This window comes from Thermochaetoides thermophila (genome assembly GCF_000221225.1).
Source record: "Thermochaetoides thermophila DSM 1495 unplaced genomic scaffold scf7180000011818, whole genome shotgun sequence".
In the NCBI taxonomy this organism is placed as follows: domain Eukaryota; kingdom Fungi; phylum Ascomycota; class Sordariomycetes; order Sordariales; family Chaetomiaceae; genus Thermochaetoides; species Thermochaetoides thermophila.
In genome coordinates, this window is record NW_006383034.1 from 2,266,012 (window position 1) to 2,292,199 (window position 26,188).

At 54.1% G+C, this 26,188-nt stretch overlaps 8 protein-coding genes and 1 non-coding gene across 9 annotated transcripts; 5 read left to right on the plus strand and 4 right to left on the minus strand.

The window, feature by feature from the left end:
- Window positions 1–1,616: 1,616 nt before the first annotated feature.
- CTHT_0046180 (isocitrate dehydrogenase NADP+-like protein) lies at window positions 1,617–3,189 on the plus strand (the record flags this gene model as incomplete). Its single annotated transcript, XM_006694935.1, has 3 exons — window positions 1,617–2,094; window positions 2,157–2,693; window positions 2,756–3,189. The coding sequence occupies 3 exons, from the start codon at window positions 1,617–1,619 to the stop codon at window positions 3,187–3,189; spliced, it is 1,449 nt and encodes a 482-aa protein (XP_006694998.1).
- Window positions 3,190–4,291: 1,102 nt separating this feature from the next.
- On the minus strand, window positions 4,292–5,643 carry CTHT_0046190 (uncharacterized protein; the record flags this gene model as incomplete). The annotated part of the gene is made up of 2 exons (XM_006694936.1): window positions 4,292–5,357; window positions 5,492–5,643. The coding sequence occupies 2 exons, from the start codon at window positions 5,641–5,643 to the stop codon at window positions 4,292–4,294; spliced, it is 1,218 nt and encodes a 405-aa protein (XP_006694999.1).
- A 683-nt stretch (window positions 5,644–6,326) lies between these two features.
- On the plus strand, window positions 6,327–7,412 carry CTHT_0046200 (putative GAMM1 protein; the record flags this gene model as incomplete). The annotated part of the gene is made up of 1 exon (XM_006694937.1): window positions 6,327–7,412. One exon carries the CDS (start codon window positions 6,327–6,329, stop codon window positions 7,410–7,412), a length of 1,086 nt encoding a protein of 361 aa, XP_006695000.1.
- Window positions 7,413–8,409: 997 nt separating this feature from the next.
- Window positions 8,410–9,020, minus strand: CTHT_0046210 (uncharacterized protein; the record flags this gene model as incomplete). The annotated part of the gene is made up of 2 exons (XM_006694938.1): window positions 8,410–8,880; window positions 8,985–9,020. The coding sequence occupies 2 exons, from the start codon at window positions 9,018–9,020 to the stop codon at window positions 8,410–8,412; spliced, it is 507 nt and encodes a 168-aa protein (XP_006695001.1).
- A 1,288-nt stretch (window positions 9,021–10,308) lies between these two features.
- Window positions 10,309–12,728, minus strand: CTHT_0046220 (glutaminase-like protein; the record flags this gene model as incomplete). The annotated part of the gene is made up of 7 exons (XM_006694939.1): window positions 10,309–10,679; window positions 10,729–10,922; window positions 10,981–11,736; window positions 11,795–11,889; window positions 11,957–12,120; window positions 12,186–12,481; window positions 12,541–12,728. The coding sequence occupies 7 exons, from the start codon at window positions 12,726–12,728 to the stop codon at window positions 10,309–10,311; spliced, it is 2,064 nt and encodes a 687-aa protein (XP_006695002.1).
- A 1,524-nt stretch (window positions 12,729–14,252) lies between these two features.
- On the plus strand, window positions 14,253–14,331 carry CTHT_0046230. Its single transcript is given in 2 exon segments — window positions 14,253–14,288; window positions 14,296–14,331. It is a non-coding gene; the product is annotated as a tRNA-Thr (tRNA).
- A 753-nt stretch (window positions 14,332–15,084) lies between these two features.
- Window positions 15,085–16,285, minus strand: CTHT_0046240 (triacylglycerol lipase-like protein; the record flags this gene model as incomplete). The annotated part of the gene is made up of 3 exons (XM_006694940.1): window positions 15,085–15,145; window positions 15,195–15,942; window positions 16,036–16,285. 3 exons carry the CDS (start codon window positions 16,283–16,285, stop codon window positions 15,085–15,087), a joined length of 1,059 nt encoding a protein of 352 aa, XP_006695003.1.
- Window positions 16,286–17,793: 1,508 nt separating this feature from the next.
- Window positions 17,794–18,491, plus strand: CTHT_0046250 (uncharacterized protein; the record flags this gene model as incomplete). Its single annotated transcript, XM_006694941.1, has 3 exons — window positions 17,794–18,033; window positions 18,100–18,184; window positions 18,334–18,491. The coding sequence occupies 3 exons, from the start codon at window positions 17,794–17,796 to the stop codon at window positions 18,489–18,491; spliced, it is 483 nt and encodes a 160-aa protein (XP_006695004.1).
- A 1,426-nt stretch (window positions 18,492–19,917) lies between these two features.
- CTHT_0046260 (uncharacterized protein) lies at window positions 19,918–22,197 on the plus strand (the record flags this gene model as incomplete). Its single annotated transcript, XM_006694942.1, has 1 exon — window positions 19,918–22,197. One exon carries the CDS (start codon window positions 19,918–19,920, stop codon window positions 22,195–22,197), a length of 2,280 nt encoding a protein of 759 aa, XP_006695005.1.
- Between the last annotated feature and the right edge of the window lie 3,991 nt (window positions 22,198–26,188).

A 26,188-nucleotide genomic window follows, 5' to 3' on the forward strand; every position in this document is an offset into this window, starting at 1 on the left:
GGCTGTTATGGAGCACATTACATAGGAGCACGGATGTCCCGGAGGGGCGATATGGATGTTGTTCCGACGCCGGCCGGCTGGAAGGCAGCAACTTATTTATGCCATGTTCTCAGAATATATAAGTTCACTGATTCAAGATGCTGCAAAACTGTAATTTATCGATATTGCGAGCGTTTTGGGTGTTTCGCAAACAATCAGTTGATGTAGCCGACTGTGATGTTCCAGGGCTTCGCACGAAACGACCAGTCATGTAAATCCGGCGATATCCGGTCCTTATCGCCGCGAGGCCGGGCGGTCCAGCGGTCGAGTTGGAGTGCAGACGGCATCCTTTTCCTGGAGCCCCCCCGACTCGTCGACTGCCCCTCCGACCCCGCAGCCCTGGAGCACTGAGGGATGTGGGGTGCTTGCGTGCTTTCGGTTTCTCGAGGACTCTGGCAGGTGGGGACTCAGCGGGGTGGACTCGGTAGACAAAAACACCCCTGGTGCGTTGTGGCATTTGATTGGCCATGTTGCTTTAAACCCTGCTTAGTGGATTCCCCGCTTTTTGCCGGAAAGAGTTTTACGCTTCCCACCTCAAGAGCGGGCAGCTTGAAACCGATCGCGCAGCAAAAAGCGCAGCGGCACAAAAATCGATGAGACGAGGACGAGGGCGCGGTGTGTGTGCGTGTGCTATTGCCATCCCGATCACCCGACACCGAGAAGTAGATACACACACACACACACATGCAGACCGTGCACAGCAGCAGTCCCAGCGACAGGTGTGACAGCAGCAGCAGCCAGCAACGTCGTCTGTCTGCAAGCAAAGCAATTGAGCGATTGAATGATTGAATGGTTTTTCGATGAACGGCAGCGCCCAGAGGTGACTCAGTCATAGTGAGTGTGTGCGTAAAAGTGTGCGTCCGATTCCCATCCGATCTGGAAAATATTTATATCGAGGACTCGGAGGCAACAAAGCGACCAGCGCTCTCCGTCTGCCACACCCAATCCCGTTCCCGGTCGCCCGTACTCAGGCTCTTCACCACTACCATCAACAGGCTTCGTCTCTTTCTCCCCCACTTAGACCAAGAAAAAAAAACCATTCCCTTCTCCTGCAACTGGCTGTCGCCGCTGCGCAACGCTAGCGTCTGGCCATTTGCCTTTGCCTTGTCCCCGTCCCCGTTTGGCCACCTGCCACCTCGCACTGTCGCAGTCCGTCGCAAACACAGTCCCGACGTGCTGCTGACCCGGAAGCTGACTTGACGTCGTCGCCCCCCCTCCCCCCTCCGTGACACTCGTGCCGGGTATCCCAGTCGCGGCCAGGGAATTCAAGTTCCTGTCTTCCGGCGACACTTGCCGCGGCCCACTCGACGGACCCAATCAAGATCGAGAAGATCCAAGGACGCTGGCCCTCACTGCCCTTGCGGCTGCTTCCTCGGCTTTCGACGCCGTGCGCCTTGCCAATTGGAGCTCCGAAAGCCCGACATTGTCTCACTGACCGTCTCTGAACGAGCGGCCCGATCCGGCGCGTCTCAGAAATCCGCCCACTCCGTGCTCAGAAATCCTTTCTGTCCCATTTGACCCCTTGGCCCCTTCTTTCCCTCCCCCTCCCTTCCCCCTCTTTCCTTTTCTTTTCCACCATGTCGTCCGCTGCTTCTTCGGCCTTGCGTGCCTCTCTTCTTCGCTCCTCAGCCTCGTCTCGCTCTGCTGCTGCTGCTGCTGCTGCTGCTCGCCCGGCCTTCAGCAACCTCCGTGCCTCGCCCGTCTCTGTCTCTGCTCGCGCCGCTCCTGTCTACGTCTTTTCCCAGCATTTCATCAGTCGCCGCACCATGGCTACCGACGCCCCCATCAAGAAGATCAAGGTCAAGAACCCCATCGTCGAGCTCGATGGCGATGAGATGACCCGCGTCATCTGGAAGGACATCAAGGAGAAGTTCATCTACCCTTATCTGGATGTCGATCTCAAGTACTACGACCTGGGCATCGAGTACCGCGACCAGACCAACGACCAAGTCACCATTGATGCCGCTGAGGCCATCAAGAAGTACTCGGTTGGCGTCAAGTGCGCCACCATCACCCCCGATGAGGCTCGTGTGAAGGAGTTCAACCTTAAGCAGAGTATGTATAGTTTCCTATCGTGTTTCTGTAAACCGAGGGATGGCTAACATTTTGTTTTGCAGTGTGGCTCTCGCCCAACGGCACCATCCGTAACATTCTGGGTGGCACCGTCTTCCGTGAGCCCATCGTCATCCCCCGCATTCCTCGCCTGGTTCCGGGCTGGAAGAAGCCCATCATCATTGGTCGCCATGCCTTCGGTGACCAGTACCGGGCCAAGGATACCGTCATCCCCGGCCCCGGCAAACTGAAGATGGTCTACGTCCCTGAGGGCGGCGAGCCCCAGGAGATTGACGTCTTCGAGTTCAAGAACGGCGGTGGTGTTGCTCAGACTCAATACAACACTGACGAGAGCATCCGCGGCTTCGCCCACGCCAGCTTCAAGCTCGCTTTGGATAAGGGCCTGCCCCTGTACATGAGCACCAAGAACACCATCCTGAAGCGCTACGACGGCCGCTTCAAGGACATCTTCCAGGAGCTGTACGACAACGAGTACAAGCCCCTGTTCGAGGCCAAGGGTATCTGGTACGAACACCGCCTCATTGACGACATGGTCGCCCAGATGATCAAGAGCAGCGGTGGCTACGTCATGGCCCTGAAGAGTGAGTTATTTTCTGTCGATCAGTTGATATTTCGGTCATGAACGGACACTAACTTTTTACAGACTACGACGGCGATGTCCAGTCCGACGTCGTTGCTCAGGGCTTTGGCTCCCTCGGCCTGATGACCTCGGTCCTCATTACCCCCGACGGCAAGACCTTCGAGTCTGAGGCCGCTCACGGCACCGTCACCCGCCACTACCGCGAGTACCAGAAGGGCAAGGAGACCTCGACCAACCCTATTGCCTCCATCTTCGCCTGGACCCGCGGTCTCGTCCAGCGCGGCAAGCTCGACGGCACCCCCGAAGTCGTCGCCTTCGCCGAGGCCCTCGAGCAGGCCTGCATTGACACCGTCGACATCGACGGTATCATGACCAAGGATCTGGCTCTCGCCTGTGGCAAGACTGCCCGCGAGGACTACGTCACCACCCGCGAGTACATGGATGCTGTCGACAAGCGGCTGCGTAAGAGCCTGCAGGAGAAGCTCCAGAAGCTTTAAGCGGTGATCAGTGTGCGAACGAGGTCTGACGAACGACGTCGAGCAAAATAAAATAAAAAAAAGTACAGGTCACGCTTTATAGTCCCATCAGGATGCTAACTCCCAAATGTCGCTGCGTCCAAAAGGGGACTTTGAGCACCTGCCTCTAACCCTTGAGTGTGCTTCGACATGTGTATTAACACTGTTTCGGTAAAAGCCGTGCGAGACTCGCCAGGGATATGAAAGGTCTGCCTTTGAGTTGGATGTCCTTGACCCAGGCTCAGAAAAATAGAGGTGCCAAGGAGCTGGAAATCTCCTCGCCACTTATTGTGTATGCCTGGTCGTGTTCTGGATCGTTGTTTATTTTTGGCGTAACAGCATCATGTGCAGTATCTTCTGTCTGCGGAGGTCTGCAAGACCTTTGAAAACAAAGGGACACCGCACTGCTCTTGGGTGGCACTGCCGGGATGTCAGTTAGGGTCGACATTGTATCGTCGTGTGTACCACAGGGGGGAGGGGGCCGTCGAGGCGTGGATAGCTTGTACATAGAATAAATATGCTATCTCGTCTCGAACTTTCGTTCATCACATGTTGCTGTGAGGAGAGACCTATCTTTTATGTGTAACTGTTGGCTTGGGTTACTGCTGGTGTGCACTCCCCCACTCGAGTCTACGGGGGAGAGGCCTGTTGAAATGTATAATCCATGTTTATGACTGCATTATCATTCTATCATCTGATTGTACATGTACAAGCAAAGCACAACACCGACAACGCCCAGACGCCCAAGTCCTAGAGAATACCTGTATACCCGTCAAGATATTTTGTTCTTTCCACCCAGTTTCCCGTGGTATGATAATGCAAAGGCCCCTGTCAGAGGCATGATCCAGCAAAACTCGATGGCCTCGAGACCTCAAGAGATAGGAAAGCAAAGTTATGTTGTCTATTGCAGTGCATTCTTGTGCCTAGTGATAGGTTAGTATGGAATGAGGAGGGGATGTAAGAAGAAAGAACCGTTCAAGGAACTATAGTGAAAAGGACAGGTGAAAACACAAAAAAAAAAAAAGAATTCAAAGCAGAAAACGTACCAGTTCAGCAAGCCAGTAAAATCAGCAAAATCCCTCCTCTAATCATCCGCGCCCCTAATAGAATCACCATCCCCTGCTGCAGCCGCCGCGGCGCCCGCACTCTTCCTAGGCTTCTTAGATGTCGGCGTGCTCTGCTCCCCAACACCCACATCGCTAACCTTCTTCTTTTTCTTCGCCGGCCGATTCGAGCCCCCCTTAGGCCTATACCCCGGGTCATCGTCCACAACCCTCTTCCTCTTGCCCTTCCCGCCACCGGCCGTGCTGACCGGTGTCATCACCCCGCCCGGCGTTCCGTACCCCTCGTCATCGACGTCGTCAAAGCTCTCAGCAATCGCCAACCGGCTGGCGGCGTTCGCGCGCTTGCTGCTGCGCACGCCAGACCCACGGGGGGTACACTCGCTTGAGCCGCCAGCCTTGCCACCGCGACGTCCGGATCCGGTGCCGCTGCCGCCGTGTGAGCCACCTTCGCCATCGTGGTCCTTGCCTTCCTTGGCGCCACCGTCCTGGTGCTCGCCGTCTTGGAGGAAGGTTTTTGGCGCGTTCTTGCGCAGCCAGTTGTAAACGGAGACGGGGTTGCGCAAGGCGAAGTCGCGGGCTGTGTCCTTGGGTACGGTAGGGTCTTGGTGGGCGAGAGGCGCGAGCGTCGGGAGAGGGGGTTCTTTTTTCTTTGTGGGCTTGGTAGCGTCGATGTTTGTGCCGCCATTGGGAGCGTTGTTGTTGGCTGCACTGGCGGCTGCGGCTTCTTCGCGAGACAGGCGCGTGTCGATCTCCCAGAGGTAGTTGTCGATGTCGTCGGCAGTTAGGAAGGATGGCGGATGAGCAGAGCCCTGCAAGGGGTCAGCAGGCGAATCGCGCCCGGCTTCGATATCGGCGACGAGTTCGGGGTAGTGATCGGCCGCGGACGCCCAGGTAAGATGGGGAACTTCGCGAAGCAGCTTCTTGTAAGATTTAGCTGGTCGGGGCCCTGGAGGAGGCGTAGTAGCACGGTCAATGTCAAGGGCAAGGGCCTCGTCGTCGGAGGGAGGATCCAGGCTGAGATCTATCCTTTTTTCTGGAGGAATCTGACCCGAATTATTCACATCTAGGAGCAGGTCCAGGAGACGGCTTGCCAACAAAAAGATACAATGTTAGCTTTGGCTCTTCTGTTTGTATGGCAGACCCCGGGGGCCCCCCGGGGGGGGGGCGGGGGGTTGGAAGGGGAAGGGGAAGGGGAAGGGGAAAGGGGCAACTAGGCGTACTCTTTCTGAATGGCGAGTCTGCGCACAGTGGCTAGGGCCTTTTGCTCAAGCTTGTGAAGCTCCTCGCCCTCGTGCATCTTTTGGTCGAAGACGATGCGCATCTTGCGATACTTCTTCTTCCATGATCGGTATGTGGGCTTGTCCTCGGCCATTCTGGTGTCGGCAGAGTCATCCTCTGCTTTAACTCGCATATCGGACTTGGTGCCGCGCGAGCTGGCTTCCATTCGCGTGCGTGACAGGGGAGCGGCTCAATTGACGATGACAATGACGATGATGGAAGACGATGGCGATGGCAACGGACGATGCGAAGTGCGAGTTGGAGGAAATAGGGGAGGGGGAGGGGGTTTTGGTGATGACGCGGTGCTGGCGCGTTGGGCGGAAGAAGGAGCAGAAGTTTGGCTTGAGCGTGTGTGGTGAGTGAGGGCGAGGCTTTCACAGCGCAAATTGGCTGGGCGCAATACTTAGCCGTGACCTCGTGGCTGCTCTCCCTGGGCCTCTGCGTCTCGGTAGCGTGTTGGATGGCGCGCTGCACCGATCATCCCCTGGAGCGGAGCCGCGCCCTAGTAATTGCGCGTAATCTTGTAATGCCAAGCCGAGCAATTTTGCTGCGATCACATGTAAGTTTCCTCGGCATTTCCGTAAGATTGACGTTACAATACCCGTATTTCAAGAGGATTTTCCTACAAAACCCCCAAGTATCAGGCATATGAGAACATCAGGCCAGACATTGAATATTATATATCCCACTTCCTCGGTCCCTCCCACTGCGAAGCAACCTCACTCCAGCCAAGTTTTTTCTTCTTCAAGTTGTATGTTTCGCTCTATCGCCCGCAAAATGGCTGAGACGGCAGCAAAGCGCCTCAAGACTGACGTGACCGTTGGCACACACAACGGCCATTTCCATGCCGACGAGGCCCTGGCTGTCTATATGCTGCGCCAGCATGTGCCACAGTATATCGGTGCCCGCTTGGTGCGCTCTCGCGACCCTGCCGTTCTGAACGAGTGCAGCATCGTCGTTGATGTCGGCGGCGAGTACGACCCGGCGCGCAACCGTTTCGACCACCACCAGAGAAGCTTCGCCACCACCTTCCCCGGCCGGCAGACTCGCCTGAGCAGCGCCGGCCTGGTCTACCTTCACTTTGGCCGTGGCATTATTGCGCGCAAGCTGGGCCAACCCGAGGAGAGTGAGCCCGTTGGCCTGGTGTGGAACAAGCTGTATGAGAGCTTCATAGAGGCTCTCGACGCACACGACAACGGCATCAACGTCTACGACCCCGAGCGCCTCAAGTCCGCGGGGCTGGAGAAGAGATTCTCCGACGGCAGCTTCACTCTCGGCGCCATGGTCGGCCGACTCAACCCTAACTGGAACGACCCGATTCCCGAAGACCCGGTCGAGGCGCAAGCGCAAGAAGACAGTCGCTTCGAGCAGGCTAGCCAGCGCATCGGCGAGGAGTTTGACCGCAGCCTGGAGTATTACACTCTGTCCTGGTTGCCAGCTCGCGATCTGGTGGCCGATGCATTCAAGGCACGATATGAGTGGGACAGCGAGGGCCGCATTATGGTGTTCAAGGGCCAGTCTCCTCCGTGGAAGGACCACCTCTACGCGCTGGAGGAGCAGGACCCTGATGCCAACCAGGTTTACTACGTGCTCTATCCGGAGAAGCCTGTGGAGGGCTCTAAATGGAGGGTGCAGTGTGTTCCGGTGACCAAGGACTCGTTTGAGAGTCGCAAGCCACTGCCCGAGCACTGGCGCGGCTTCCGGGACGAGGAGCTGGACCGCACTTCCGGTGTCAGTGGCTGCGTCTTTGTGCACGCTTCGGGCTTCATTGGAGGGAACAAGACATTCGAGGGCGCCCTCGCCATGGCGAAAAGGGCTTTGGAGCTGGAGAGGTTGGAGGAGCTGTCGATGGACCTTCCTTAAACGACCTGACGGGGGTCTTTGGGTGAGACCGGTTTAAAGGAGGAGCATGGCGCTCCTAGTAGGAAGTGGGTGACTGCATCGTGTCCTCTCTGTAGGTCAGAGTACACGACGAGAGGAGAGCGCACAATGAAAGGCAGAGAATAATGGGGTTTTCGGTCAACCCGATCAGCTCGGCTAGCTCGGCAGCCCAATGTACCTCCACGAGACGTCGTAATGGCTGAACCAACATCTCAGCCTAGGTTTTACGATTCTACTACACAAAGCAACCCTCAACGGCACACCTGTCTCGGTGGTCAGGGAATCCACTGGCTTCCTATCAAGACAAAGAAGGAAGGTTCAGATAGTTACAGAGACAAATCATGAAACCTCCATTCGAGAAGACGCCATTGCTCCCAATGTCGACGCTCCCCTTGATCATTTCCATGACCTTATCTCACATCGTTTTCCGCTCAACCTGATCACAATCTCAGACGTCCGTATCCCTTTTTGACCCAAAGACATGGGAGTGGCCGGAAAAGCGAATGAGTGACCCTCATCATCGTACATAGCTCACTGTTTAGCATCAGACCAAAACAGAGGGAAGCCAGTGTGGAAACGAGCCCTTTGCCAGAGTTGAGCCATGGAAATACAAAGGAGAAATGAGTACAGAAAAGAAAAGCCAAGACAAGCAACCCAAGCAGCCCGTTATCTTTTTCACTACCCTTGTTGCTGTTGCTGTTATTGCTGATCATCATCCATCCATCATCCATCATCATCATCATCAAACCAAAACCTATCAACCAAGCCCAACGCCGCAAAACAGAATCTGTTACTTTTTTTTTCTTTCGATGATCTTTTCATGATCTCGTAAGTTTCTTGGTTCCTGTTTTGGTTGCAAAAATCAAGGGAATCTCAACTCCTTTACTGGGGGCAGCTGTCGTAGCAGCAACCCCTCTGGATAAGCCTGCTTAGGACAAAGTCATAGTAAGCGAGACGTATGTAGGCGGCGGAAACCCCATTACCGTTGCTGGCTGGCTGAAGTCTCATTGGAAGCACCATCCTCCTGGGCTTGTTGCTGACCGTCCTGCTGCTGCCGCTCCTGCTGCTCGGCCTCGGCCCTCTTGCGTTCCTCTTCCTCCTCACGCTCCAGATCCTCAGCGCTCGTCTCGCGATGCAGGAAGCTGCTCTCCTTAACCGGGCTGCCGGCCGACATGCTAGGATGGTGCTGCTGGTGCAGATGGGGATGCAGCAAACTGCCGATGCCGTTGGGTCCCGATACGGGAGTCGTCAGGTGCGGGATCTTCTCAGGAACGGGATGCTGCGAGCCGACGGCGCCGGCGTCCACGCTGTCGCCCTTGCCGGCCTTGCTCATGGCATAGTCGCCGCTGTCAAAGTACTTGCGCTCCTTGAGATGCTTGGCGAAGTGGTCGCTGCGGCTGGGCAGCTTGCCGTACAGCCGGAAGAGCCGCTGCTCTTCAGGGGAGAGGGACTGCGGTCGACAACTTGGTCAGCGAAACCGTCTTTTTGTAGTGTAGATGCCCACTTCATATGCAGATACGCAGAAGAAAAAGTAGGGGACAACAGTGGTCTTACATTGATATCGATCTTCTTGGCTTTGTGAGGGTTCATGGCTGCGATGCTGACAACGATTTGCCACGGTTGACTGACGGCGGGGTTGTTGACAGGTAAAGCCAAGGACCAGTTGGGTTGTCCAGTGATATTCGTCGGTCAGGTCCCGCGAAGCTTTCCGAGGCTGTGTGCTTCCCGGCGGTTCACGGTTCAAATACACAAAGCTCCAAAGGAGAGGCCGCTGGGTTGATGACAAGAAATACAGTCCCTCTCAAGCTCCAAATCAATCCTTGGTGTCAGCTGATATGGGAGATCCGCCGATCGGCTGGGATGGCAGCAATTCGTAGGTTCCAAATGTTCCAAATAGTCCGGGATCGCTGAACGAGCGACGCTGGGCTGGCTGCGGTCGTGCTCGTCGACTGTGTTCGTGCTCGCTGTGGTCGAAGTCTGAAGGACAACCCAGAGCGGGATGGTGGAGACGTGCAAGTGGTCAAAGTGGAGGCGGAGTTTCGTCACTGCGGTCCACTTTGGGCTTGGAAGGGAGGGGCTTTGGGTTGTTCAATAACACCGCTTAAAGCAGCGATGGCTAGGGATAGGCCGACGGGAGCGATTTACGTGCGGTCACGGAAAAAGTCGGCCAAATCAGATGTTAACCGCTCGTTAATTGTTTATTCTGCTCTACAATGTTTCTATTCACCAAACGGAGCACTGTTTTGACTGTTTTCTGGGAACCGTTAGAGTCGTGCATCTGTAGGGCTGATTCATGTCCGTTAGGGCGGTACTCGGAAGACCCTGGGTGGCTCGGTGCTTTGACCAGGTCCAGCCGACCTCTTGGGCTCCAAAGCCTCTGAGCCTCCATCCTAAGACCTGCAGCTTTGTCGCCTGTCACTGTCACCACTCGCAAGTACCATCCACCAGTCAACAGCCGGTCTTGCCCACCACTAAGATCCCGGCCGTCCACTCCATCGAACCATAGCCGCTCTTGATTCGTCTGGCTGCCGGGACAATTTCCATTTACTTGCACACCGACTGCATCATCTACATGTTTCTGGTTTGACCTGGGATATCTGCGCAGGCTTAGCTCTGGGCGCCTGTGATCTGTACGACTTCATTTTATCACAGCGCGAAGACCATCATGAATTCAATTTAACTCTTACATTCTAGCCACGCGTCTTTTCCGGTTCCCTTCCCAGATAGTCCGATGTGTAGCCAACTTTCGCATGTCTAAACTCCAAAGCAATGCAGCCAACGTTTACGTATCACACAGAAGCGAGGAAAAAATGTGGCCACGAGAATAAGGAGAAACGCAACGTTGGACTACCCCTTCCTCTTTTTACTCTTCTGGCGATCAATAAGGAGGCGCCTCTTGCAGTGCTAGTATGGAAAACACGGCGCCGACGACAGGCCGAGCTACGAACACGGGGCCGTTGGCCGGGTAAGCACCGGTGACGGAGTCGAAGAGATCAGTCATGGCCCGGTCAGTCGTTGTATCGCTAATCCAGCGGGCCAGCTTGGAGATGAACATGGCACGGGTCTCTGGTTTAGCCACAGCCGCTGCGAACATCTCCCAGTCCGACTTGGTCCAGTTATGCCGCGAATCGAGAGGCACCGCGTACTCGTTGGCAACCGTCAGGTAGAAATCGCTCTGCATGTCGTAAATGGCCTGGTCGATGAACTGCAGATTAAGGAGCTTGTCGGCGTAAATGTTGTAAAGCAGACCTATCTGGTTAGTCTCGAGTCTCCTGCTGGAAATGAGGCCAAGACCTACCATGGCTGTTGCTATTTCCGTAGCTCAACGTCGTATGAGGCGGCGAGGCCTTTGCGTTGATGGCGAACCTCTTCCACTCTTGAAGGTACCGGTCGGCAACGTCCCCGAAGACATCCTTGTTGTTTGTTAACTGCGCAATCTGCGACATGGCCTTGAGCCCGATGATGCCCTTGATGGCTAGGTTCGTCTGGTTTCTGCGGGCAAATGCTGTCAGCAAGGAGTTTCCTCGGCACGGATATCACCTCAACATACGCCAAAGTCCCCGCAAAGTCGTCAGTACTAAGCTGGCTCGCCGGGATCAGTGAGTCGTTCACCAAAAATTCTGCCCATTGCGACAGAAGCTTGTAGTGCTTCGCCAGATATTCGTTATCTCCCGTACGCTGCGCGTACGCTAGCGCCATGATGATCATGTTCCCGCACTCCTCCAGCGGCATTGGCTCATCATCGCCTGCCGGATATCCCTTGGCGATGGGGAAAGTGCCCAGATCATGCTCGGCATAGGCGTTTGGATATGCGCCACTCTCCTGATTTTCGAACAGAGGCTCCAGCAGGAAACGTCCCAGTGTGGCGTTGAGGTACAAGAAAATGGGATAGGCCGGGAAAATGACATCGACGGTCTGGATGTCGCTGTTGGAGCTGATCTCCTTCAGGAAGATGTACGGCTTGGCAGGGGTGCCCGCATACTGCAGCGCGCCAAAGGTCTGCCGGACAGCGAGCGTGGTAATCAGGGCATACTCGCGCCCGGCAGCTGCTTCAGAGTCACGACGGATTTGCTCGTCAAGCCTGGCCGATACATCCAGGGCGTGGGCATAGTCATGGTAGAAGGAGACGACAGCAGCGGTCTCGTTGGGGTAGTATGACGACCAGAGACCCGGCACCGGTTCTAGCTTGCCGCTCTGGCCAGCAAATTGGATGACACGATCTTGGATAATGCCGAGCGTAAGAACTCGCTCGACGATTCCGTCCTTTGTTATGTTGCCAAGGTCATGAGCTAATGCAAACACCGGCCTGAGGGGAGGGAGTCAGTAAAAGGGAACCAGACCAGGTTTGACTTGAGGAAGCTCACCAATTCTCTTGAACAGCGCGATAGCTAGTGTCTTTTGTGTTTTTGAGAACACTTTTCTTGACGAATTGGTTGCGAACCTCCGTGTCTGGGCCAATCTGCCAAGTTACCTTAGGAATGTCAACATTTGTTGGTTGCCGCATTCGTGGTATCTCGACAACTTACATCCTTGCCAGCCTTTGTCGACAAGTACCAGTGGCCCCAACTGGCTACCTCGTGTGCCTCGCCAAACTCTACTTGGTTTTTACGGAAAAACTTGTGGTAGATGATGCCGTTCGTCGTGTTGGTTTCCCAATTTACAATTTCGTTGATGTCGCCGCTGGCCCATTCTGTTCATGGTCATCATCCACTCGAAAAGCAGCGACGAAACAGTGTCCATAAAACCACGACATACCGCCAGTCACATCCATATACGTCCTAACCTGATGAGACTTCCCATCTGCCGACATGACCTTGATAGAAATATAAGAAAATTGTAACGACTGCCGCGCGACATCATCTGGGTACACCGGAGACAGGAAATTGACCGTCATGGTGACCTTACCGGCCACGTCAAACGTGAAGATACTCTGGGTTGAGGTGTATGTCAACGATGTTTGATTGACAGGCTCCGGCCCCGGGGCCGCACCTAGCCAGTTGTAGGTCACTCCATCCACTGATACGAAGCCCTGCCACCCGAGGACGTGGCCCCTGAGGGAGGTGATTAGCTACGTGATAGCAGAGGGTGGTGTCCGTATGTGAGAGCTTACGTCCAAAAGCGTGGCCAAGAGCCTGGGAGGACCCCTCCAGATCCTCCCTGCAACCAGGCGTTCAAGTACGGCGATCGTACGGCCAGGGGAACAGCCGGTGGCCGCGCCGGCTCGAAGGCTGGCCGCGCAGATGTGCAGTGACAGCCCATCACCGCGAGGGACGTTACGGCTATCTGTTTGAGCCACATGATTTTAACCTACCGAATGACTAATTGATATGTTGAGGTGCGCTGTTGAAGGACTGCAGTTTCGTACTCAAATTGATGCCGAGGACAGGAGTTCGGCTGGTTCCGAGGTGTCTGGTTAAGAAACACAACGACGGCCAAGCTGGCAGACATCCAGAAGGTCACGAGAGGAGTCTTGAAGTAAAAAGAGGGGATCTATTGGGAATTTGTAGACGGGGGGAGCAACTCTTGGACTTGGGTACACAGGGACAAGCACAAAACGGATGGGATGAGACTTACTGGTGGTGATACAACACAATATGAGATCCCCTTGAGAAACTATCTACCACACCCAGCTTCCCCCCTCGCCAACAGGTGGTTTCAGTCATAGGAAGTGCCAGCACAGTTGATGATGGTTGTAAACGAACCGGGACTTTACACACACTTCAGTTAGCCAAATCTCTGAACAGAAAGCTACACACAGCACGAGCAGCATCCAGGCGAAAGAGAAAATTTAGGCTATAGGCCATAATTAAGACACACGTGCAGGGGTGAGACAAGCTTCGTCCCCCGTACCGCATCGCCAAGGTGCTGGTACATCTCAATTCCTGCTGTCGAGTCGTGACTCTGTGGATCGTTGCGAGTACCACCGTAAGCGATGGCATAGAGGCATGTCTAGCGCAGTAGCAACAAAAACAAATAGTTGCAATGGTAGAGTGAGTGGTGAGTGGGCCAGGACCAATCTGGCCACTGTGAGGCCGTGTAACGGACGTTCGATGGCCAGACCGCTCGGATGGGCCAGGTGTGGTTAAACTTGCCTGATTGAGGGCTCAAGTTGTCAAGCCAGCCGTAGCAGTAAAGGTCCTAAATGTCGAAGAGAAGAAGGTGGCTGGAAGATGTCGCAGAAGGCCAGCACAACAGCTGAAGACTCGGGCACAGCAGCTCGACAAGGGACAGGTTGCCTTAGTCCTATCCATCTATGACGGCGAGGTGCAATAGACATACATGTAAGATTCAACATTTCCAATTCATACCATGGATGGCTGGAGCCAAACTCTGAATGAATGGTAAGGGAAGGGCTGCTCTCTTTGCACTGGTTCACTTGACGTCAACATCAACTGGAGGGCCTCATCAAGTCTGTCGTTTTGGGGGAAAGAATTGGCGTGCATCTCCAAGGTATCCAGTCAGGCTGGAGGTGGCAATAGGGCCATGATCTCAGCCAAGACCAAGATCAGCGGGGCACACCATTCCGCACGAGGAAAACCCGGTGAGACCTGCGATCGGGACGGAACGGAGATGGCCCACTATGCGACCCACCGGCAAACATTTGCTTCAAGACGCGGTATGACGCACTGTACTGTGCTAAGAAATTTACCTGCATACCTGCACGTTGCAGAAAAGGTCTTTGTATGCAATGCAGATCCAGTAGACACACTATTCGAAATTATTCAACAGTTGAGGGATAAAACATAGCACTTGTTACTCCAGGAACAGACAACGCCGTACATAATACCTCTTCCGGACTCGACATCCCCGTCGAAAGGTAATGCCCGCATGGCTCAGTGGTAGAGCGTGACACTAGTATGGAGCTATGTCAAGGTCGTCAGTTCGATTCTGGCTGTGGGCAATGGAACCCTTAGAACTAGAAGGATATTCTATATCCTTGACTTTTTTCTGAGCTGCGCAATGGCCTTTTTTGTCATTTGCTCATTTTTGTTGTTGAGTATCGGACGAACAACGCTGCGATCATCACATATGGCTTAATATTTCAAGGGGAGCACCTCGAGAACCCTAGTAATGATATGAGGGACCTGGTATAACCCGGACTGGATGATCCGTACAAATGTCGGCTATGTGCCGCGATATCTCGTAGATGCCTAAATGGCAGCCATCTCCTCTCCAGCACAATCCTACCCTAACTGATTTATTCCGCGAAAAGCTTCCGTCCTGGGCATTATGCTGGTGAATCACAAAGGAGTAGTGTGAAAATTTCTTTTCCGTTTTAAGTGATCATAGAGAACCATCACCTGAGGTTGCAGATCTATTACTTGGTCGGCTCAAAAATCGACGTCTGATAACTCTTAATATATCACGGGGCCTGGATTGATGACTTATACTTTTCGCAAACAGTCGTTTGCTCTTCTGTGGCGTCCCGACTAAGACACGACACAATATCTGACATCACCGAGTGCTTGCTTGCAGCGGTGGAAGCTGTGGAACAATGCCATGAAGTGCGGCGTTCAACCACAGAGCCATGCGTGCTTTCTAGAAAGCATTAGATCAACGAGCTGACTCGGCAATTCCGATCAGCGATTGGCAGCTCGGCGATGATCAACAGTGTCTGGAAGACGTTGACTTGTCCAGCCTTCTTGAGGCCTGGCTACAGGCCCTCTCTGGCCAACATGTCAACGATGTCCAAGTAAAATGCGATAGCGTTGAATCTAAGCCCTGTCAGCCGCATTCAGGGTAGCAGACCGAGATACCACTTACGTCGGTGGACGGCCCATCCACTTCTGCGCGGTATACCGCAACCTATTGCTCCAGTTGATCAAATCCAGATGATTGACACCTAATAATGTTCCCTTGTAAACACCCCACTTGCTGCTCTCGACACTCACTAGCCCATCGTTGGGGCCTTCAACCTCCTCTATGACGCGGTGCGACAGTCGAAAGGGGCTTAGCAACGGCGGCCGGTCTTTGACCATGGCCCCATAAGAAAAGTAACGCACAGCCGGGTCATCTGGGGTCCGTGAGTTGAACTCCTCCGTCATATACGTAGTCGTCAGCTGGGCAAACGCGCTGGGCTCCCAACCAGTCGTGCGCTCCCACAACTTATACAGACGCGGCAGGTACCGCGGACCGATCAGCTCAAGCATGTAATCGGCGAACGGGCTGCCATGGTGCGGGGTAGCCACAGTGACGAGCGACTTGACGTCGACGCCCGGATGCTGCAAGCACGAGATCATGTAGCGGGCGTCGAGCCCGCCCATACTGTGGGCGATGATGTTGACGCTCTTGCCTTGTGCTTGGGCAACGATGTCCTCGGCGAGCTTGGCGGCGCGCTTCTCAATCGAGCTGCTTGGTGGCACTTGGGCGGTGATGACCTCGCAGTTGTTGGTGGTCAGGGCCTCCTTGATGCCACGCCAGTACTGGATACTGGGCAAATAAGAGCCCGCAAGCCGCAGCTCAGCAAAACCCAACAAGCCATGGGCCAGCACGACGGGGTATCTTGGTGTCTCTAGCGCGGATATCGCATCATGTCAGCCGCGGTCGTTTGTCACATTTTTGATGTTGGCGGCGATGGCACCGTGCTGATAAGCGGGCTCATTACTGTATCTGTCCTTCAAGAAGGCATATTCATCCGCGATCTCCCTGCCCAGCCCTTTGATCCGCGCGTCTGTCAGGACAATCTGGCGGCAACGCGGCTTGTAAGCGCCGAAGCAGCGCAGGGCAGGCGCTCGAGCGCGAAACGTAGCACGATGATAGGTGTTCGTTGAAAACCGTGCATTGGGCCAAACGCCCTGGACAGATGTGGTCGCCGCGGTGTGTGACCGGTAGCACACCGCTACCAGCCTTGTCATCTGCTGCTGGCCTTTGGTGTGAGGTGTGGTGATCTTGATCCAGGATCGCTGCAACCCAGCGAGCGAACCGACCTCGTGTGAATTGCGACGTAGAGGAGGGGAATAACCAAACAGGACTTTGTAGATGATCTAGCCGCTGTTGCTGGTGCGGTGTCCTTTCTGAAAGAAACCAAAGTGGCAGTCAAAAGCTACGACTTGCTTACATAACTGGTCACAAACAACACAGGAAGGGGAAATTCAGGACAGATGCTGGACAAGTCCACCATTCGAGTGTTTCTGCTGTGGTGGTGGGTGTGGTGGCGGTTTGGCTGAGACACAAGCGCGATGTTTGGCATGTGGGCATGTACTACACAGTAGGGAACGGCTAGAGCCGCACTGTTGCCCGTTTCTTGGCGCCAGGCTCCCGTTCATCCCGCCTTTGATTCGGGTTATCCATATAGTCAGCTTCACCGTTGTACAGCCTCGCCCACAGGTGTGTGGCAGAGGCTCAAAGCCTCTCCTGTTGGCCATATGTTTAGCTGCTGCGAACAGAAAACCGGCAATATTCCCGCGATAGACTTAATTGCAACTCCATTCGAGCACATCTTGACAGGCCAGTTTCTTAGGTAATCTGCGAATACGCCAGCTGGGACGTGCAGCCAACAGCATGCAAACTCAGCCAACCTATCGCCAATACGTACTGACAAACCTGCAAGCCTTCTACAGAATAGAGAGAGGATGGTTGAATATTGGGAGCTGCCAAACACACACCAAACCTGTCTTGAAGATGGGTGTAGTATCTGTGCTTCTACCGGGTATGTCATATGTGATTAAGCAGCTGTCCCTGCATAAGAACCGAGGCCAACGACAATGCGCAATCCCAGCTAATATCCGGAGTATTTGTTACAAGGGCTCGGTCCCAGGTCGACGGCTGGTAGGTATGGAAATATCAGCGTAGCCATTTGAGAACATTGGTGTGCAGCCAGGCTCAGTCCCATCCCTTAGTCCAACCCTCCATCTTTCTGCATCTTTGCAATCTAAGCGCTCAAGACGACCCTGGTACCAGACTGTCGGGACATCCCCACCATGCTCACCAAACTCATAAGCCAAAGCGATGAGAAAAAAAATATCTATTGCTGCTATTTCCAGGCCCATCCGGGACCGTCAACCTCGCTCCGCGGGTGCCTCGTCCCCTGTGTCCACCCGGTACTTATGCAACTCAATTCCATGCCGACTAATTTCTCCTGCTTCAAGTGTCAACAATAGCGAGGGTAACCACCTTACGACTATCATTACCATGCTCGTTGTTGGTGACTGCTCCGGATCCGCCTGTCCCATTCCCGGTGGCGCCCCATCCGACCCGATGTGGTTTCTCCTACGGCCAGTGCCTTCATACTGGCGGCGTTCGCCTCTCTGATTCTGTCAATCGTCTATACCGGCATCCGCTATCACGCCACTTGCACACCGTCTTGCTTTTGGCTGCTCTGAGCATGGAAGTCGTGGGCCATGCGTGCAAGATCCTGTTGACCATGGACCCCAGGAACCGGGCATTCGCAACGGTGTGCCTGCTTGGGACGCATTGGGGTGCTATCCTGGTCAACTCGGCTGTGTATACGGTGTTGCCGCATGAGATAGTGCTCAATGGACATGAACTCTGCACCGCTGGAGATCCAGTTTACCTCATTACCTGTTGCGTCATCGATATCTTTGCGCTGGTCTTTCAGTCTGTCGGTATCGGCTTTGCCTCGAACGTCGGAACGGATTTTGACGTATGTCCTGCCTTTTCCCTTTTAGATCCATTCACTCTCTTTTACCGGCTGACTAACCCTTCAAAGGTCGCCCAAGAGCTGAGCATCTTACTCGTCGGGCTTTACATCCAAGCCCTCGGCTTGCTTATCTTGTGCTCTATCGTCACTCCAGGTACAAATTTAACCATCGTCTGTACGACTATGACAGCCATTTTGCTTCACTCTACTCCTCTCGTCGGTATAGATACTTTACGATCATTACGTGCGTTACCCCTCCCCTATTTGGAAGTTGTATGTTTTCATTTTGCTTATCTTCAAAAGCCCTTCAAGTTGTGGCCCTTCTCCTTCTTCTCCCCACGGCTGTCCGTCTGCCTGTTTTCGCTAACGGGCTTGCCACGCCCTTCGCCCGCTCTCCCTTAACCTCCCTGCTTCTCAATGACACATACATTCTCCTCTACCTCATCCTTCTGACCGGTTAAGCCCGTGGGACGCGTGTTCGGGCAGGCCTGGCCTCTGACCTCACCCTTGGCATCTCTCAAGAACTTCCACGATGGTGCCCTTAACTACGGCTGTAACATGCCCGACATGGATGGCGTAGGCACAAGAAAAATGGTAGCAGCTTCCCCGTGACGCCAACCACGGCCACTATCACAACCACGACTTAATTTATCTCGCTATCGTATCCGAGCCCAACGACCAGCTCGCCGAAGCTTACACCCTCTCAGGGTGCACGCCGTCCGGATTGCCGGCACACCCATCGCCTTGGTGGAATTAAAACCAGCAGCAAGCTCAGGCATCACCGTCGCTGGTTCCAGACTATGAACCGCCCATCCTGTCGCCTGAAAATCACCTTGTCCATCATAAGGCGATTGCTAGCCTGAGCGGGATTACCATTGGCAGTGGGACGCCGCATGACATGGGCATCATGTCACCTACCACGACACAAACGCCACAGATTGGGTCCTCGACTGTGGGGAGCCCGATGGTAGGGCTACTCAATTCAGCATCAGGAACAACAGGTTTCAAGTGGGGAGTGATGCCAACTGAGCGGCAAAGGAAGCGAAGACATGGGGAGCCAGATTGGTTGATAGTGATGCGCTGTGGTAACCCATCAATTGGTGATTTTACAAGATGAAGATGGGAGTTTTTTATTGTAATGGTCGGAACACGGCGTTAGTGTATACGGTGTTACTTCGAGAGTCTAGCAGGTAGATACAAGATTGGTGGAGTTGACTTTTTGAAAGAACTATTTCTTTTTTGTGTGCGATTTTCGTATGAACCTAGATACCACCACAATTAAGCTAAACACTTAAGCTCAACACTTAGGGACGGTTCGACAATAATCACTCAGACCACTGTGGCGTAGAAGTGGCTAGTCGGCGTCCTTCCCTCCCCCTGTGCAATGGAAACAAAGATAACAATCCCATAACAAGGATAATGCCACGGTAGGCTATGCTGAGCCAAAAACAAAGACAATGCTGCTAAAAGATGAGGGAGATACAAGCTACCATCCTAATCCGGACACACAAACACAGGCTGAGCTTTCGTTCACAGAACAAGCCGCCTTCTGTCCTCCGCTTTCAGAATGCAAATGTGGACTTGAGGCAAGGCACAGATAGTAGATTATCATGCTGTCTGCCGCTTTACCTGATCTTGCCCAGATGGAGACTCGGGTCTTATTGGTTTTATCTAGTTAACTCTGGCAGACAGGTTCCTGAGTAATGTCTCCTCCATCGTCAGTACAGCTCGAAGTCACCCCAAGGTGAGTGCACTGCTTATCACGAAGTCACCAAGTTATTCTCATCACAATTGCAAGCAGACGAGCCGTAAAAGAAAGAAAAAAAAACTTGAACTGGGTAATAGAACAATCTTGGCTCTGAGTGAAGCCGAGATATACACATCACCATGTCACCTCCAAAGATTAACCAAAGCGCGCCGGCTACTTACGGGCCTGAACCGCCTCCTAATCATCCTGCTGCCCATGCCTTCGGTAAAGGCAAGAGAAAACTCAGAACTCTTGCCCCCTCAACAGGCCCTGGCACAGAGGCAGAGCTCCAAAACAAGGCATCCGATGACGAAAAGGAGCACAAGAATAAGGGATTCGATGACAACAACAAGTGGCATCTGTGGGAGATTGAGACGAATCTCCGACGAACATTCATTGAACATCCACCAGGCCGCAAGAGCAATCCTGCATCTACCGAGGACAAAGGAAAAGGCAAAGCTCCTGTGCCCAGCCAACCTACAGGGAGAGAGAAGCAGCGGTCAGAGACCGGTGTGTCTCCAGCTGAGGAGGAGCCAGAAATGAAGCGGTCGGGCCGTGTTATGTTGGCATTGGGGCTTACTCCCGAGAGAATGGAAGGAGCACGGGAAAAACAGATTTTGCAGGCTCCAGATGATTACAGGGGTGATCCGGGGCCGGCGACTCTACAACACCGGCTTCAGCAACTATGTTGGCAGCAGCAACCAAACCGGCCCGAGGGACATAATCCTGCTCTTCGGGCCCCGGCCCCTCCTCCGCTCAACTTAAGCACTGTCCCGCCGGAAGACGTTGACCCTCTAGACCCCAACAGGCCTCTCTTCATACCCGAAGATTACCTTGACGATACGCAGGCGGCACCTTTTGGTAACAAAGGTTCATTCCCACAGCAAGTTGAAACAACAATGACAGAGGCGCGCATCCGCGACCAGATCTGGCGGAGCGCGTATATCCTTGGCCGGACGCTGACTGAAGAAGAGAAGAAGACCATCAGGGAGACGATAGAGGATCTTGCAAGCACCAATGCTCCGAGCGAGGCCAGCGTAAGCCCGAGAACGCCCACACTCGCAGAAAGACAGCCTATCACTGCCACAAATCCAAGGGAGACGAGGCAATTTGTCCCAACTGAGTTGTCCCAATCTACCATCGCTGCGGAACCGGCCGGTACAAGACCATCGGCCACGGTTGGGTTGGTTCAATCTACCCCCACCAAGCAACCGGGCGAGACAAGACCATTGGGCACGACCAGATCGACTCCGTCTACCACAACAACCACGAACCTAACCCTGGCCGAGAAGAGGCCATCTATCACGGTCGGGGTACAATCTACCACTGCTCGGGAACCGAACGAGGGGAGACCACCTGCCACGAGTCCCACGACCGGATCGGCTCAGGACAGCGATATGAATGCGGGCTCGCACCCTCCACCTGTTCAGGCCGATACTCCGGGAGTGCAGCGCCAGCTGGCCACATTCCAACAAGCCATTAATAAAATTAGAAGCAAGTTGGAGGCGTTTGAAAAAAAAGCAGAAAAGCTCAACTCGACCCTCGAAGAGCATGCTCTTCTACTGGAAACTCGACAAGGCCAGCCCTCTGAAGCTAGAGAGTCACAAAGCACGTGGGAAAGACAAATTCGTGGTCTCCGAGAAGAAGTTGCATCTCTCAGGGACGAATTGCGAGCTGTACGAGAGAAGTCTGACTTATCCAACCAGAAAAGCAGCAGCGCGATGGCCCCGGCACGCCACAGACCACCAGCAGACGCCGAGTCGGCTACAGCCGCGCCGAGCGCTGAGACCATTGAGAACAGCACCATCAGCGCTCGCCGGTGCCGCTTAGAAGACGCAGCGGAAAGCAGTGGCAGCAGCGTTCGCAGACGCCGCTTAGTAGAAGCAGAGAGCAGCGGCAGCAACAGGGGGTCAGGAAGAAACGTCGGCGGTGGCAGCGGTAATAACCCACTACAGCGGGACAAGACACTCGCAGCCATTGATGCCGGCTTGGTCGAGCAAATGCAGCGCCTGCTCCTATCGCGCAACGGAGGAACCGAAGCAGGTGGCCATTCCCACATACCGCAATCACAGCGGCTTGTGCCCTTCGGGCTGCGAACGCTCCCTCGATGGCTACGCCAACGGCGTCATCTTGTCGAAGTATATATGCAGCGTATGCCGACGGCTGGAAGAGGTGTACGGACGCTGAGGTCGGTTCTTTTAGCCATAGTTTTCTTCGTGGGGGTTTGGCTAGCGATGGAGGCGATGCTGTACAGCAATCGGTTGGCCAGCGGAACTGGCATGATTGTCAATGGTCCTTTTGAAGAAAAGACAGATGTTGTGATGGTTTTTGGATCCTGGTTCCAATTTATCCTGTTTGAAGTCGTAGTGACGATCATTGTTTTGTGTTTGTTCAGGAGGGAGACTAGAGTTGGCACTTGACAGGAATGGGTCCTCGGCACAGAAAGTATCTAGACTATTGCGCTCATTACAATGCAACAGTCCGACAAGGCGGACAAGTGCCTTACTAAGGGCACGTTGAGTAGAATAGTCTGAGAGAAAATAATATGTTATGAATGCATAAACATGACATTGTAACCTTGTTAGGTCCCGCCTGGCTTTTTTTTTTTTTTTTTGTCATTGAGGGGAGATGAGAGAGAAATGTGTTCCGACACACACAAGCGAACCATGCTTCCTAGGGAGTGTGCGTTACTAAAGGGAGAGGATCAGACTTGCCGTTTTGTCCCCCTAGCTCAATAAGCATGGTACAGGCACAACAAAGGGCTGCTGACGGCGGTACAACTCTATTGTCTTTCTCCGTGCCGCCATTTACAGAGGATATGTCTACTTCCGATGGATTCCCCCCCCACTCTCTGTCTCTGTAACTTAATTTCTCCAAGAAAACAAGCCTTGATGTGGAGTTGACACGCCCATCAACACAGCATACAAACTGTGACCTTCAGAGCATCAGCCTTATTCATGAAAGGAGTCACAGGGCTCAGCCCAATACGTTCGCTTGTGAGTGGATGGTTGGGCATCCAGCCGGGAATGTCAAGCTCCGAGCTGGCCACGCGGATCGGCCCTACGGCCTCATAGCGTCCTTGGTTCTTCTTTCCCCTTGAGGTGGGAGTTCTATGTCGGATTTGATCTCCGAGTCTGATGGTCAGTTGCCATCGACTATACACTGACATCAGGGTTGACGACCCGAAAACCCGGTTTAGGATGAGCACAGGTGCACTCGCTGACACTTAACGATCCAGCCAAGCACATCGAGAGCAGAGTGTCCACATTGGCAGACTCCATGCTCTCTGTAGGCTGGGCCATGATGGCAGCACAGCACCAAGGGGCTGGCCGAAAACCTAATAGGTGGTAATTGCAGACAAACAAACAACAAGAGTGATGGGCTTCTCATCTTTGAAGAAGAGTTGAAATGGCTGCTGACTGCCCTAGATTTGGGTTATCCACATCGCCCTGGCCCAGCAGCAGAACGACAGCCCATAGATTGTGAGTGCAGAGAATGATAGGGCCCGTGCTCCTCCCGCCTGATTTAGCAGCGCAGGTGACAGCTGGGGTATTCCGGAACAGAGATTAGGCAGGGTAGACATGCATTGTTGGCCGTTGCGACGTAGGGCGTTCCCCACTACCCTCGCCTAATCGGAGGATGAGCTTGGAATGGCAGGCCGTTTGGCAGATGCAGCGACCTGGGCGCAATCGCGCGCGGGAGCCCGATTAAGCTTGGGGGGGAGACAGTTCCACAACAGCTGCCTTTTCTGTCAGAAGTGTTTTCTCTCCTATCCAGTTGCTATGAGGGAGGGCGAGCCAAACGTGAGAGTTTCTGGGTCTAGGTACGCATTGCACGAAGTGTCCCTAACCTAGACATGGGGCCAGGCCAGTCCAGTCAACCAGCATGCAATTCGAGCCGAGACAAAGAGAAGACAGACTGCCAGTGGGGAGTGCTGTTCCCAGTCGGCCTGTGGACGAGACGTATCCCGTGTCTTCTGTGAGTGAGGTACCTATGTGTGTTGGTCCCAATATTGTCCAAACCGAGTTCGTAAGCCGTGGAATGCATGGTTGATCGATTCCCGATGATCAAGTCAAGTGCCGTGTGTGTCGAATTTGTGTGAATTGTTTTTGATTGAGGCTGAGAGGAAAAAAAACCCCGACGCCAAAGAAGAGTGCAGCAGGCGCCCAATGACAGCCTCCAGCCCTCTCTCTCCCAAATTGGGTGGCTTCTTTGTTGCGGTCTACCCGACCTTCTGCTATAGGCTCCTCGTGCCCTGTGGGCTTGCTGTAGGCGTGTTTGGTATCTAACTCTCTGCCTTCTCTTTGTTCTGGGGGTCCTTCGAGCGCGCCTTCGCCATCTCGGCACCGCACCTGCGAGCTTTCCTATATTGGACTAGTGCTGTGGACCACTGTGGGTCTCCACGCCGTAGCCGGCTTGAAGTTTAAACTGACGGCAGGTGCGGGAGGTCGATCTCCACATGCGCTTTCGACGTTGCAGTGTCCAGAAACTCTGCCTTTTCTGTGTTTGCCCTGACCAATTTCCCACGTTTTCCATTTTTTGGTGTACCTTTGGGTCTCTGGCGCGCTGCCCAAAGCGTGCACTTGCAGAGTATCAGCTTCGATCCGGAAAAATTGGTGTTTTGGTGCGCTTGGGCGGCTTTGCCGATGCCTAGACTCCAGGTGCCAGCTTCTCGAGGGCTCGAGCCTGTTTTTCGTTAAGTTGTGAATCGTAAAATCGAGTAAATTTGAGCGCTATGCGCATACAATTCTCAAGGCCATGTAGGCATGCCGCGTGCCGGCCTTGGACCATGAACTACCGAATTGGATCTCGACCGGCCGGCAGTCCCGAAAGATCCATCAGATGTCGTAATGATGTCGGTGATGATGCAAACCCCACCCCTGTCCATCTCGTTCATGCTCCGGACTTGGCATTGGTGTCTAGAAGAAACGCTGCCACCCAACTCAGTCTCGGGATCCAAGCCTGCGCGGAAAGCTTATCCGCAACTCTGACTTGACACTTGACACATGGAACATTGAAACCTTCCATCTCTGTTCTCAGTCCCTGTCTCCTGGTGTAGGTACCACCTTCCACCAGTTAGGTAAGGACACGCCCCTCATCTGGCCTACGCCCGTCATAGCACCTAACGGTCAACACTAACCTATCATCTGAGACGCGTACGTCGTATTAAGTTGATCAGAACCTCGCTGCCCATGAATGCCCAGGCGTCCTCCTTGCCCCCATATCAATAACATATAGGCAGGGTTGATGACATTGGCTTTTCTACCTGATCTACCCGGAAAGGGGGCCCGTCTCGGCTCTGATCCGGCTTTTGGTTGTTGCTGTGTCATCCCGCATGGCCTTCACGCACACAGCGCATCGGCTTGTATGGTCTCCTATCTCTTGCAAACACCTGGTCCATAACATCCATGTCTTTCACGTGGAGGGGGCCTAGGGTCGTAAAAAAGCAACCTGTGCGGACTAAGCCTATGTGCTGTCTTGACTGTAGGCAGTAGGTTGCCATACCGCTACTCAAGCGAAGCCCCGTCCTCCCGCCTACGTAGCTATGCTTTCCCAAAGGTTGCTTGTCGCGCTTGAAAATCCTGAAAATGCGGCCTTCTTTCCCGATATTTGACGGATATTGCGTGCATCTGTGGGGTAGAATGAGGCGTAATCCTGGGTCGGTGCTTGCTCGAACCCGTGCTTCCAACGGTCGCGTCTGCCGGCGCCGACCGCGTCCAGGTCGAGGTCGCGGAATTTATCCATCCTTTACCCATATTGCGGATGCAACGTTTTTGCCAGCACACCACAACCGTACGTCAAAGTCCTTGTACAGGCCCACCTCGTTACCAGACCCCGTACTTCTGAGTGCACCTCGCCTATCTTGCAAGACTGCTTTGTCAAGCTGACCAAAGTCACCAAGCATCCCAGACGGGAAACCGAGAGTATCACGCTTCTCCCAAAGAAGCTCTCCCACGGCCGCTCAAACCCTGGGTCTCTTCGGGGCGTGCATGCCAGCCCCGGAGCCCCGCGTTACCTGCCCGCAGACCCGTCACTGTGGGAGACAGCCACGGCGATTCCAACGCCGCTCTGCGCTGAACACCTCTCCTTGCCCATGGCATGTAGCCCTGGGGCCTGGGATTAGAAGCCGCTGATGAGGATGCTAGTTACAGGGGGTTTGACCTGCCCCGGAGCTTGCCCCGACCCTCTTTGCGGTTTTCGCCGTCTTGGTCCCGGTGGAATTTCAAGTGCCGTGCCCGGCAGCAACCCCTGACCCCGAGCTGCCTCCATGTGACGGCCCAGCAATCAACCTTTCATTCTGGAATACCATACTCGGCTCCTTACGAAAAGCTAGCGTGTATTCGTTCCCATCTGCCCGCCTGTCCGCTTGTACTCCGTAGTCTGGGTATCCCTCCATTAACCCCACTTAGA